The following is a 13,241-nucleotide window of genomic DNA, read 5'->3' as shown; positions in this document are numbered from 1 at the left end:
AATGGAAAGAGCAACATTGTCCGCCCATCCCGGCTCTGATGTTGGACTATGATATGGATAAATAATGAACTCTTATTGTTCTAATCCGTTAAGATTTGGTGTTGTTTCATGCAGCAGTTACTCTACCCTGACAAATTTAAGAACTAATATAGATTTTTTTTCCCCCTTATATCTTTTGTTATTTCAATGGCTTTTCAGTACGAGGGGAAATATAGGTATGAGTTCAGTCTCACATCTCTGGACAAGCTTTTCCACCATTTACCCTCCTCTTTTAGTGACAGATGCAGAATGAAAGCAGTTCATTCATTCGTTCAGTAGTTCTTAATTGAAACTTTATTCTGCTGTAGGCGCTATGCTAAATTCTGAGGATACAGAGGTGAACACACTCAAGGAGATCAAATCTAGAGAGGACAACAGACAAGAAACCCGGCAACTACCCCTCAATGTAAAAGGGGCTAAAATCCGTGCCTTGGAGATGCTGGGGGGTCATATTGGGTGTGTATCAGCCCAGTGTTGGAGGGCCAGGAAAAGCTTCCCGTAGGAAGTCCCATCTGAGTTCTGACCCAGAAACTGGGCCAGATGAAAGGGATGGATGTGGAATGGGTAATATGTTCCAAGTAAAAGGAGCAACTGAAAAGAAGGTGCAAGTTCAGGTACCTACAAGTAGTTCAAGATGCCTGGAGAGTGGCATGGCAAGGTAGGGGGGGCCGGTGAGGTGGGGGTTGCTAGTGAAAGAGGAGGCTGGAAGAATTAGGGTCAGTTCATACATATTGTTCTGAGCTACATTACCAGTCAGCAGAGGAGCGCTCCACAGCCCTGGACAGTGGCCACCTGGAGTTCTTTATCCCTAGCTTCCCTGCTTTGACCACGTATCCTCAGGGTGGACTACCAGTTCTCTAACGTCAGGTGGGCTCTCTGCTCCGCTCTCAGGACAGGCACCAACCAACTTGCAAATGGTAACTTCCAGTCAATGTTTTACTTTACCCGAGAGTGAATATGCATTTAAAATCATTTCTGATTATGAAATGAAAAACCCTGGCCCCTGAAAAAATCAATTTCAGGCCTCAGTGAACAAATATTTGCTCAAGGAGGGGACGGAGGTAGGGGAGAGAGAGTCCGTCGAGTACCTTGAAATCATACGAAGCTGGCTTCATAACTGTTAAGAACTAGGACTTCAAGAAGTTGGCCACTTTCCTCAGGGCCTTGCAGAACTTTTTGCCTTCTGCTCCTTTGGGATTTCCATGTATTTTTAGCTTGTTTATGGATAATATAATAGGCATGTTTGAGGAAAAGTTAAGGGAAACCACCCATGAAGCACATACTAGTTTGGAAAGCTGGTTATTCTTATATTCGTGAGAAATGGTCAGTTGTTTAGGAGAAATAAAAACACATCTGCTTGTGGGACAGCCTCAAGAGTTCCATAGAGCACCCTCCACCCCAGAAGTCCTAGGCACTGGCCCTGGCAGATGGGGCTGGGGTCCTTTATTTACAGGGGGAGGTTCTTTATCACGCTCGACTTTGACTTTCAGTCTCCTGATTCTTATTTCTTCCACCCTTTTTCTTCTCTCTCCATATTTTCCTCTATTCCTGTTCCCTTTCTCCCTTCCATTCCTTCTCGCTTTCCTGCCCATCTTCAGTCCACCAGTGACACTGGGAGCACTTCTCTAGACAGTGTCCCTTTGGAGGCCCTGAGTTTGACCTCTGGTGTCTAGCAATGTCAATATTATCCATTTGCGTAAATTTCCCCAGGCATCAAAACAAAACAAACCAATCTTCTCTGAGCTAATATTATACTACTGCACTATCATTTCCTTGATGATAGGGGCACATTTCCTATGTTCTTTGTACTCCTGACACGTTATCTGCTCTGCTGAGGGAAGGCCTTCACAACAGTTTCATCCTGACTCTGAGCAAGATGAACACGGTCTCCGTGAGATGCATGTTTAGAACCTTATCTAGATAGTTCTTCTCACGTTCACGCATTTCCATAATTGGGAGATGCACTGTGAGAAAAATGGAGGAAACGGAGGCTCTTTGCGAGGTAATCCACCTTTACTCCCGTGTTTCTAAAAAGCATGTAATTTACATAGAAATAAGTTATATTAATTCAGTTAGTTGTTTACCTGTATTAAAAAGTAGTTTCAAAGGCTTTTCTACACTGTGGTAGGAAGATATTCACAGTGCCATAAAATACATAGTGGAAAATAAAAATGTTATCATCAACAGAGCTGCATTCTTACCCATGCACTGGAAAATAAACATTTTCCAATTCTGAAGAGACACAGAACTCTCTTCCTTCCCCCACAGTCCTTCTCTGTCCTCCTTACGGTACTTCAGTCCTAGCACTGCCCCCAGGGTGGCAGCCATCTTGGTGGCTCCACATAACCGTGTGAGAAAGCAGAAGCACCCCCCCCACACACACCCCAGCAGCACAGGAGAAGAGCAGATAAGGAGATGCATTTGAGGAGGTCTCTATGAGGCTTTTACTGATCTATTTCTGGTCCCTAAAGTAGAGCAAAACAATATACAAGGTATATTTACTGTATAAGTAATTCCAACTTCCCCATAATGGGTATCATGGCTGAATCATGCTCCCTTTGGATCACACAAATGCTGCATTTTATTTTATTTTATTTTATTTTACTAAATATAATAGTTTATCAGAATTCTTCTTCACCCAAAGTAATATAATTTATAAATCACTAAATAATCTATGGAGTTAACTTTTCCTCCCATCTTAGAAGTAACTTTCCAACTTAGTGTTATTTTGGTAAGAAATTAAATACATAATGGATTTTAGCCATTAAATGTGTTATTTTGATATATGTACGCTAAGCATTAAATAAGTCAAATCTGTGGAAAAAATTCAGTCAATCATACAGCCATTTTTTATTTCTCTATTTCATATGTTCTCTTGCCTTTTTCCAATGGAGCTTAATGGGAAATGATCTCGTGTGGTGGAACAGTCGGAACTCTGCAGTGGGATTAATGTGCTGTGTGACCTTGGGCAGGTTATCTCTTTCAGCTTTGGGGGAAATAACAGTTGAGGATAAACTGAGGGAGCATGCATAAAACACCTGGCAGTAGAAAATACACAGTAAGTGGAAGCTATTGTTATGGCTATCACCCTGGTCCTCAGCTGACATCTACTTTGACAAAAGGTGTTTAATATGGTGCCCTACTCACTGTTTGGCACGTGAAGACACGAGAGAGAGTAATAGATGGTGCTAGATGACCCTAGTTACAGATTCCAGAAGCTGGTTATGTTTATATTCTTCAAACAGTACAAGTTTGTTCTAGTCTTGGATTCTTTGCATTAGACACAAGTGTTTGTGAGGTTGTTTCCTTCCTGTCATTCAAATCTTAGATTAAATGCTCTCTCCTCATAGAGCTTTGACCATCCCTTCTAGGCTAGCCACCCAGTCACTTTCTGTATCACTCTTTCTATTTTATTTTATTTTTAAATTTTATTTATTTATTTATTTATTTGAAAAAAAAAAAAGGAACACTTCACGAATTTGCGTATCATCCTTGCGCAGGGGCCATGCTAATCTTCTCTGTATTGTTCCAGTTTTAGTATATGTGCTGCCGAAGTGAGTACGCTCTTTTTATTTTAATTGCAACATTACTGACATTGCACTTATTAATACTTGGGAGTTTTAGAACATTTGAATTTTTTTCTATTTTTTTTTTTACTATTTCTCTGCATTAGATTATACTCCACAGTAACAGGGATCTCTTCAGCCCTGATCGTTAAAGTCCCCTAGCACCTAGAGCAGTGCCTTGGATGTGATAGCTGCTCACTAAAGTTTTGTTCAAAGACTGAATGCATGTTTCCACTCAGAATTTGAATCATAGTGTGTTTTACGATTCATTCTGCTTCATTTCTTCTAACCTGCTGTTCTATTTTAGTATCAGTTGCCTCATTACTTTGGAAAATAAAGTTGTGGCTGTATTCTATTTCTCTTTTTATATTGCTTGTTCCTTTTATTGGTGTGGGTCATTTCCTTTACATTTCTTTTTTTTTTTTTTAAGATTTTTATTTATTTATTTGACAGAGAGACAGTGAGAGAGGGAACACAAGCAAGGGGAGTGGGAGAGGGAGAAGCAGGCTTCCCGCTGAGCAGGAAGCCCGATGCGGGGCTCGATGCGGGACTCGATCCCAGGACCCTGGGATCAGGACCTGAGCCGAAGGCAGACGCTTAATGACTGAGCCACCTAGGCGCCCCTCCTTTACATTTCTTAATAGGAGGCTTGAATACTTAGGAGTCTTTATGGCTCATATTCTATTCTTTGTCTTGAGTGCATCCTGTATTTTGCTGGATAGCAGTTCATTAATTTCTCATTATAGCATCTTGAGCTCTCAGCCTCCACTAGATTTTGAATTAAGGTTTTTCAACTTTTAACATTCCTCTGTCCTTTCCCTTTGTGATTACATTATACCCTCTGAGGACTTGGGGACAATTTTGCTGTAATCTGGGTCCGAGTGGTGGAGCAGAGTCAGAGAGGGCCACGGACAGAGCAAGGTGAGACGAAAACACAGATGGAAAGCTCAAGTTCACACAGGAAGGGGAGCTGCGTTGGGGTGTTCTATTGTCTCTGCTCCTTTGAGAATGGCCATGTCACCAAAACGGATTGAATGGGGAGAGAGTGTGAGAGAGAGGAAAGCCATGGTCAAAATAGCAGGATCATTCAATTCCTTTAGAAATCTGGCTCCACTTTCTGCCAACCGAGTGAATGAGACCTGCAATCTCGTTTCATCGGGAGGCAGGCAGCAGGCACTGATGGTCAGTGCGTTACATGGACTCATTTATGGGAAAAGATTGCCTACCTACCTAAGTGTGAAGAAGAGAGAGCAACTATTTTGTACTATAAACATAGAAATTACAGTCTGCCAAGCAGTGGTCCAACCGACAACTTTAAGTGTTAGAATATGAAACTACAAAATGACTAAAATTATTCCCATCTGTCATCTTCTTGAAACAAACAGTTCTTCAGAACCACACGCTACGTGGTACAACCCAATGCCTTTATTAAATCTAGATTTTACCTCACATTACTGTAATTGACTTTAATTTTGTCGGCCATGAAAAAGGAAAAGCATTTTATTGCTGTTTTTTCTTCTTCTCCTCCTCCTCCACCACTCCCTCCTCCTCCTGCTCTTTCTTTTTGGCAGTAGCATGATCTTGTAAATTATAAAAGATTTCCAAGTAGACTGAACCAGTGAGACTTAATGAGACAGCAGAAATGCAGAAGCATGGTGCATGGAAAGAGCGTGAAGCTTCGCTGAAGATACTGTTAAGGACCAAGGGTACTTCTAATTGGCTTAATTGGGAGAGGAAAATAATACTAAATGTAGTATTTAGTACTACTAAATTCAGTACTAAATTCAGGCTCACTGAAGGAGCTTTAAAATGATTTGAGCCTGTATAAAACACCATCCTCTTTGTTCCTGCAGTGACCGTGTGTGCCCCTTTTCTCCAAAGGGTAAGCTCATGCCTACTCAGTACAATGGTAAAACTCAATGTGATACACAGTACTTGCTGGACTTTGGTGCTAGCCATGAGGTAACTAGAATTGAAAATAAATTAAAAGTCCACCTAACTGTGAAACACTTTGGCTTCAGTATCTAATCTCAACAACAACAGCAACAAAATGGCCAAACTGGGTGATTCGGTTATAATTCCTTCTTTTTCCCTGATGGAAAAGCAATAGTGACGTAGAGGGGAATGGCCAGCCTGTAACACTCACACAGAGCGAGAAGAGATCAGCTAACCTAAAAGTTATCCAAATACGATTTTTCATCATACTTTAGAAGAAACATACCAGAAAGAAATTCCAGGCACAAAGATATTTCGAGTGTCACAGACTAGAATGGGAGTCTCTTCCTGAGACTCCAAGGACTACTGATTTCCTGAATGAAGGGACTTAAATCTTCTAGACAGGCAACTCCCCTAGCCCGAAGCCACACCAGACATACCACCGTGTTTGGATGAAGAATACGTTATCTGCCATCTTCAATCTTGGCAGACAGATTTGTGTATATCTGGTGGAAGGGGATTGCTTCCCGCTGCTGCCTCTACCACCTTGCCTGAAGTTTGGAGTCACCTACACTTCATGTTCCACTCCATTGCTCTTTTAAAGACTTTATGGGGCACCTGGGTGGCTCATTCGGTGAAGCGTCTGCCTTGGGCTCAGGTCATGATCTCAGGGTCCTGGGATCGAGCCCCACATCGGGCTCTCTGCTCAGCGGGGAGTCTGCTTCTCCCTCTCCCTTTGCCCCTCCTCCCCACTCGTGCTCTCTCTCTCAGGAATAAATAAAATCTTCAAAAATAAATTAAAAAAAATAAAGACTATATATTTTTCCTTAATCACACATCCTGACTCCATTTCGTAGTAAGTCACGTTGGCAGAGCCTTCTTCCCCACCCCTTCCCCATTTCTTGTTCTCAATGCTGTAAGACTGCTTCGGCTTGCTGATTCCCCTGTGTCTGCTATTATACATAGACTGTACGTTTCCAGGACAAGGTGCATGTTACAGCTCTTAATTTGCCCAACTCTTAAAGTTTCCTCCTCTTGTGCTGTGGTCTACAGATATATTTCCTCCTTTTTTTTTTTTTTTTTAAGATTTTATTTTTAAGTAATCTCTACATTCAAAGTGAGGCTCGAACGTGGTTTCTTTTCTTTTCAGCCAGGGCCTTCCAGATTGGTAGCAGCAGATGTCATATACTTATTGTGTATTAGCTGGAGGCTTCTGGACACAGGTTACTCTCCAGTTTCCAATGATACCAAAGAAAGAAAAAACAAAAACTAGTGATATCAGCTGACATTTTCTATGCCGTCCTGACGGTGGGAATATAAACTAGTGAACAGTACAGACAAGCCAGGAGTTGAAAACAATTATAGGGTTAATCTCTTAGGTGTAATGAGGAAATGAGTGGGGAGAATAAAGAAATAGGGAAGTGTAATACAAGAATGGGACCAGGAAAATTAAAAATGATTTCTTTAATGGAACCATCCCTCTCCCAAGAGCTAGTATTTTATTTTGCATTCCATAAATTTTCAGGGTATTTGTCCAGTGTGTATTTTAATACGTGTTTGCTAGTGCCTTATTTTCTCTGGTTTAATGACATTTTCCTTGGGGCCTACTTTTAGTGACTTATTTCCATTTTCGGTGTTGTTTTTAAACTTTAAATAAGACTATTTTCTTTACATCTAGTTTGAAGATGTCTCACTAACATGAAAATGCCCTTTTCCTCACTGCCTTACCTCTATGGGTACTCAGACAGAGGTAACAATCCATAATACAGTCAGCTCTTGGAGGGGTTTTCTGGAAGCACAGGAGGCTGGCCAGGGGTAGATGGTATATACACCATCTTGAAAAGACTAGAGAAGTATTGTTTGCTGATTCTAGATGGTGATTAGAGAAGGTTACAAATGTATTCAGTTGAAGAAATGTCTCCATGAATCGTTCTTTTAATTTTTGTCCAGCAGCAAAAAAGTAAATTGAGGGGAGTTTCCGTCGGTAGGTCTAGGGTGGGGCCCAGGAATTTGCATTTCTAACAAGGGATGCGGGTGCTGCCGGTGCAGAGGCCCCACTTCGGAACGGAGCTTGATTTCAAGGTCGCTTCAAGGGCTGGCGGAGAAAGCCTGAGCAGTCACAGCTCTCGCTCATCAGAGGGACCTACTGCTTTGGTGTTTGCTTTTCATCACCTTGGGTGATAAAGAAGAAAGCAGAGAACAAAATTGAAAGCATATACTTAAGTGACGAGAGGATGGCAAGGTGAGGAGGTGGAAGTTTTAATTTGTATTCATATGGTGGGGTGATTTCCTCTAGTTTTGAAGGGTAGAGCAAGGGCCCTTAGTCTACACTGTGTTTCAGAATCACCTGGAGTGCCCCCAGAGATTCTGATTCGGTAGGTCGTGGGCAGGATCCATGAGCCTGCACGGTTATTCAGCATCCTGGATAATTGTGAAGCAGATTGTCTAAGGATTTGTGCTTTAAGTAATACTGATTTTAGAAGAATAAAATAGATGCCCAAGCGGAGCCTTAATCCTACATGTGGGAGCAATCAAAGACGTTATCAGGCAGATTCTTTTTAGAGTTGTACATAGAAGGCCAGGTACTAGAGCAGAGAGCAAGGGGGGAATTATTTTTAAAAGAAGAGGCAGGGAAGGAAGCGGATCAGAGACTGACAGTGAAGACAGGAGGCAGTGAAGACCAAATGAACTGATCAGTTAAGAGGTGACGTGTTTTTTACTTATGTGCTCAAGACCAGATACCATAAGGAACAAACTGGGATGTGGGAATCCTTTTTATTTATTTATTTTGAGAGTACATGAGTAGGGAGGGAAACAGAGAGGGGCAGAGAGGGGACAAGTAGACTCTGCACTGAGGGGGCTCCTTGAGGGCTCCATCCCACCACCCTGAGCTCATGACCTGAGCTGATATGAAGAGGCAGAAGCTCAACCAAGTAAGCCACCCAGGTGCCCTTACCTTTTACTTCTAAACAGAGAGCTAGCAGAGGAGAGTCCTTCTTTCAAAAGCCAATTGTGAAGAGACAGAATAGGAGTGGATGGCAGGAGACCAGGTGGGACCCCAAGGAGTTAGAGTGAGAGTGGAGGTGGAGGACACTGGGTGTTACGGACGTGTCATCAACGAGGATGATTCCAGTGGCAATGTGGCCATGAAACAAAATATCTAAGAGTAGCCAGTGCAGACTGCAGGAAAAACTATTTTGTTTTGTTCAACCATGATGAAAAAGAGTGAAAATAATACTCTGTATGTGAGTGTATGTGAGAGTGTGTGTGTGTGTGTGTGTGTGAGAGAGAGAGAGAGAGAGAGAGAGAGATTGAAACCAGATAGGGTAAGTGAGGACATTGGGCCAGGGACAACTTGTTTGAATGGCATCAGTGTATGTGAGTATTGAGTTTTCCATCAGGCATCAGGAGTGTCTAGGAGCTCATCTCTCCAAACACATTCACTTGCAGTAATAACAGAAGTAAAGAAGAAAACTGTTGAAAGTTCTGCCTTTAGAGGGAAAAAGGAAAAAGAAATACTCATGTTTCAAGAAAATGTTCTCCTCTCTCTGGAGCAGTGTAGCATAATCCTATTTTTAGTTCTGCCTTGTGCATATATCCGTGAATACACAAGATTTGATTTTTACAAGTACTTTGTCATGCCATTTAGTTCCCTCCACATTCCATGCTCATTTGATTTCAAATCTCTACTTTAACTTCTTCCCTTGCAAGGTCCTTCTTTTTCCTTCCCTACTTGAACTTTATGTTCATAACCTAGCTCAAGCCCCCCCCTTTCTATAAGATTTCCCCTGAATATTACAGGGGTTACCCTCTCTGGATTTAAGTCACAGACAAAGATCACCTTCTACACACCATCCTATTCTTTTGAGCTCAAGCAAAAAGTGTTTGCATTCAGGAACTTTCCAATAAATTATTGTGCAGTGAGTGAGTAAAGAAAATATAGCTTGAATCCTCCACTAACAGAAACTTGTGGTTTCCTCCCCACCATCTGTTCTATTCCACCTGCTCCCATCATGTAATGGGCGCTGGTTGGGTAGGGTGGGCTCCTCTCTTAGCTCCAGGAATGGACTTTGATTGCCTAAATCAATCGGTATAATTCCATCCCTCTGGCTAGAGCAGTCGGTTCAAGTATAGACCCATGATCCAACCTGGTCCAATCAGAATGAAGCTCAGGACATTTTCTAGTCTCTAGTGGGGAGAGATCTCTTTATGGATCTTTTCGTATGCAGAGGCGATGCCTGGAACTGTGGGAATCACTTTGCTAACGTGGGGGAAAGCAGTGTGAGGGTAAAGCCAACACCCCGGAGAAGGCCGAGTATCATTCAGCGTGTGAGTCGAAAGAGTGATGAAACCACGCTAAAGTCCCTGCGGTCTCAGGACGTTTCAGCCATTTTAGCCAATATATTCCTTTATAGTTTAAGTCCAGAAAAACGAGACTTTTCTGTTACTCATACGCCTCCCTATTGTTGGTTGAGTTCCCCCTATTTTTAAATCTTTGAGACATAATATGTAATTTGTCTTCTTGCAGCCAAATTCATTTAGGGAAAGAGCAGCAGTCTTGGATGGCATTTACCCCTAGTAAGACTGTTATATATTTTTGCTCACGGTGCGGCTTGTAACCAAAGTCATGTTCACAAGTGGTAAAATAATACATTCGAGAACAGTTTCTACCAGAGTTTCTGTTCAAGATGATGGGTTTTCTTAGGCACTTGGTCCTGGTATCGACTTCTTTTATTAGTGTGTATCAGACATTTCCTGAACGTTTACATCCATTCTAATTGCGTATACACAGGGTGTTTGTAGACCTTTGGAAAAGAGAAGCTTTTGTGTAACGTCAGTGTTTATGGCGGTACGCTAAAGGCACATACCTTTTCGGTGGAACTGAAGAGACCCCAGCAGACATATGGATTTGAGCATCTCTGTTGTGTACATTTCTAAGCAGCACTGTAGCTGGATATAGAGCCGACAGATCTCCGGATGGATCTCACCATCTTCCGGGCTGCGAAAGAACGAGGGAGAAAAGCCGTGAGCATGTCTCGAGATGTCACTCCTCAGCCATTTGTCTCTGCTCCGAGGGGGGAAAATGCTTGATAAAGATTCCTTTAAGCCTTGTCTGTAAAATATAGGACTTCCTGCTTTCATAGCAATGACCAATGTCACAGTTCTTACATAAGCGTCTTTCTGACTATAGCTCTTAATTTTTTTTTCCCCTTTCAGTAGCAGATTTCTGCTGGGAGCTTAAAATCATAAATGTTTTAAGTAATTGAAAGTGTCAGACATTTTCCATTTAAGCATTGAAACAAATTTCCAAAATATATTTAAGTCATAAGACTCTCCTAGCCTGCAAGAAGAGATTAAAAACTCTTATTTTTAGAGAAACTAACGAAGAGCTATTCAATTACCAATTAGGAGAGCTTTTTAATATGAAGGCCCTAGAATAATATGATTAGAGAGCCGAGATATCAATTATTTTGATCAAGGTCTTTTGTCTCAGTCTGAAGGATATTCCTTTATTGTTTGCTATGGTTAATTTATGAAAGGCCAACTGATTTTAATGAAAACATAAAAATTTTATGAAAAAGGAAAGTAATACAATTCTAATAATTATACTTAACAATGTAAAGCTAATTAATTACTGAACTTATGCTCTAAAATTTATTCTGAAGTCCTTGAGCCTTTGTTGACTATGATAAAATGTATAAATGGGGGGTGCTGGGTGGTTCAGTCGGTTAAGCATCTACCTTTGGCTCAGGTCATGATCTGGGGGTCCTGGGATTGAGCCCCTGTCGGGGTTCCCTGCTCAGCGGGGAGTCTGCTTCTCCCTGTCCTCTGTCTCCCCCTCCTCCCCCCTCCCCTGCTCATGCTGTCTCTGTCTCTCTCAAATAAATAAATAAATAACATCTTTTAAAAAATGTATAAATGGGAATATGATAAAACATGGGTGATCACTTTTATTTTTATTAAGGGAATAGTGAGTTGTCATTAAAACTCTTTATATGGCATTAAAATAGCATGTGTTGAATAAAGCAAACTAAATTTAGAGATACATTAGAAATGGAAGTAGCCTACAAGTGAGCTCTGTCACGTGTCCTAATGTGTTATCTTTACTTCTGTCCCTGTTCATTTAGAATGCAATGAAATCTGATTAAGTAATGCAGCATTTGGATTTGATTCCTTTATAAAGTGGTCGCTGGCAAAATGTGAGGGGCAATTATCAGAAAAGAATGATGACTTGATTTGTATTTAAGCTCTGAACTCACAGTAAAAGGAATTTGCATTTACGCAGCACTTTACAATGATAATCAATTTTCATTTTCCATACTTAGTAGATGAACCAGAGTTTATCTAACTATCTGGCTTATGTAACAGAAAAACGCACCATTTTTTGCCTCAGTACTATCGACGCCTGCCTCCTATGTCAGAACAAAGTGCCTCAAAAGAGCTTACATGCAAAATTTGGCTTTCTCCAGAAAACGTTAGTTAACAACGTTCGTTTCTCCTTTGTGTCTCATGGGTCCAGCCCCAGGCCAATGTTGGAAACAAGTGTCTCTTTTGCAAAAGTCCCGGATTTTCTTTCAGAGCTTCCTCCCACAGGTGCCTTTCACCCTGAAGCTGTCCTCCTGCTCCCCGGGGTTCTTCCCCGCCCCTTCCACCTCCACCTCCACCTCAATGTCTCCTTACTTCATATCTGCAGCCTTTAAAATGTCTCTGACTGTGTTCCATCCCTTCAAGGTTCTGCTAGACTCTGGAGGAATAGCGGGCATTAACGGTTCATATAGTAAAAAGGGATGTTTGTATATTACCTGCTAACACGTTGATTTTGATAGGAAAATCTGAAGATAAGTGTCTCATCCCTAAGGCAGGCTAGAGGAAAAAATATTTTAAGGCAGGCAGGTTTCTCCTGTGCTGCTACATCATCCCAAAATAGCTGCCTCTTTTCACCTGTGTATAACATTGGCCCTGGCGGCACACAGGCACACATTAAAAGAAGGAAGGAAGGAAGGAAGGAAGGAAGGAAGGAAGGAAGGAAGGAAGGAAGGAAGGAAGGAAGGAAAGAAAAGAAAAGAAATCTATGATAAAGCTGTGGTATCTATTGCACATTTGCTGTGTGGGACAGTTAGTCACTGTAATATCATTTCAAGTCATGGGTATTCTTATTTTCAGAAGTACAAAATATGTGCCTAGTGGTTAGTTCCCAAAATATGCAAACTCATATGTACGTGACATTTTGTGTAATTTAAACAAATGATTACCATGTTAAGGTATCATAAGAACCAGTGTATTTTATTATCTTACAGCTAGACAGTGAGCGATAACGCTGTGTACTTAGTTCTCCTGAAAAAGGCAAGTCAGGACAGAGATTAAAATGCCTAATTCATAACATTCCCTCAGGTGCCATCTCCCTAACGCCTCTGTCACCAGGGGGGATTCTCAAAACCGTGGAAGCGTTTTGCCCTTGCTAGATGTTACGGGAAGGAACGGAATAGTTTCCACCAGAAATATAATCTGCCCAACAGAAATTAATCGATATTAAGGTTGCATTATCATTTTCCCGGTTCAAAAATTCAAACGTGTCCTTGCAGAGTATCCTGTAATATCTTGGAAAATCGAAGTACGAAGGAAGAAGTTAGTGAAAGAGCAGTGGAAAAGTTAACATGTCATTCATGTTAGTGTTTCATGAGATGCCTTGATCACTAAATG

The 13,241-nt window shown here is 41.4% G+C and overlaps 1 protein-coding gene and 1 non-coding gene across 3 annotated transcripts in view; both read right to left on the bottom strand.

The window, feature by feature from the left end:
* The window catches only part of RGS7BP (regulator of G protein signaling 7 binding protein), a 103,033-nt gene that overhangs the window by 33,942 nt on the left and 55,850 nt on the right, over positions 1-13,241 (bottom strand). For both annotated transcript variants that reach the window (XM_026498897.4, XM_057307280.1), the window contains exon 3: positions 10,409-10,539. In XM_026498897.4, coding sequence (XP_026354682.2) covers positions 10,409-10,539 — 131 coding nt within the window. The remainder of the gene's footprint in view (positions 1-10,408; positions 10,540-13,241) is intronic.
* Positions 3,495-3,601, bottom strand: LOC113255388 (U6 spliceosomal RNA). Its single transcript, XR_003316267.2, has one exon. It is a non-coding gene; the product is annotated as a U6 spliceosomal RNA (small nuclear RNA).

Source organism: Ursus arctos, unplaced genomic scaffold (genome assembly GCF_023065955.2).
Source record: "Ursus arctos isolate Adak ecotype North America unplaced genomic scaffold, UrsArc2.0 scaffold_5, whole genome shotgun sequence".
NCBI classification, from domain to species: Eukaryota; Metazoa; Chordata; class Mammalia; order Carnivora; family Ursidae; genus Ursus; species Ursus arctos.
The sequence above is the reverse complement of the archived record's forward strand: the minus strand, read 5'-3'. Positions and strand labels throughout refer to the sequence as shown.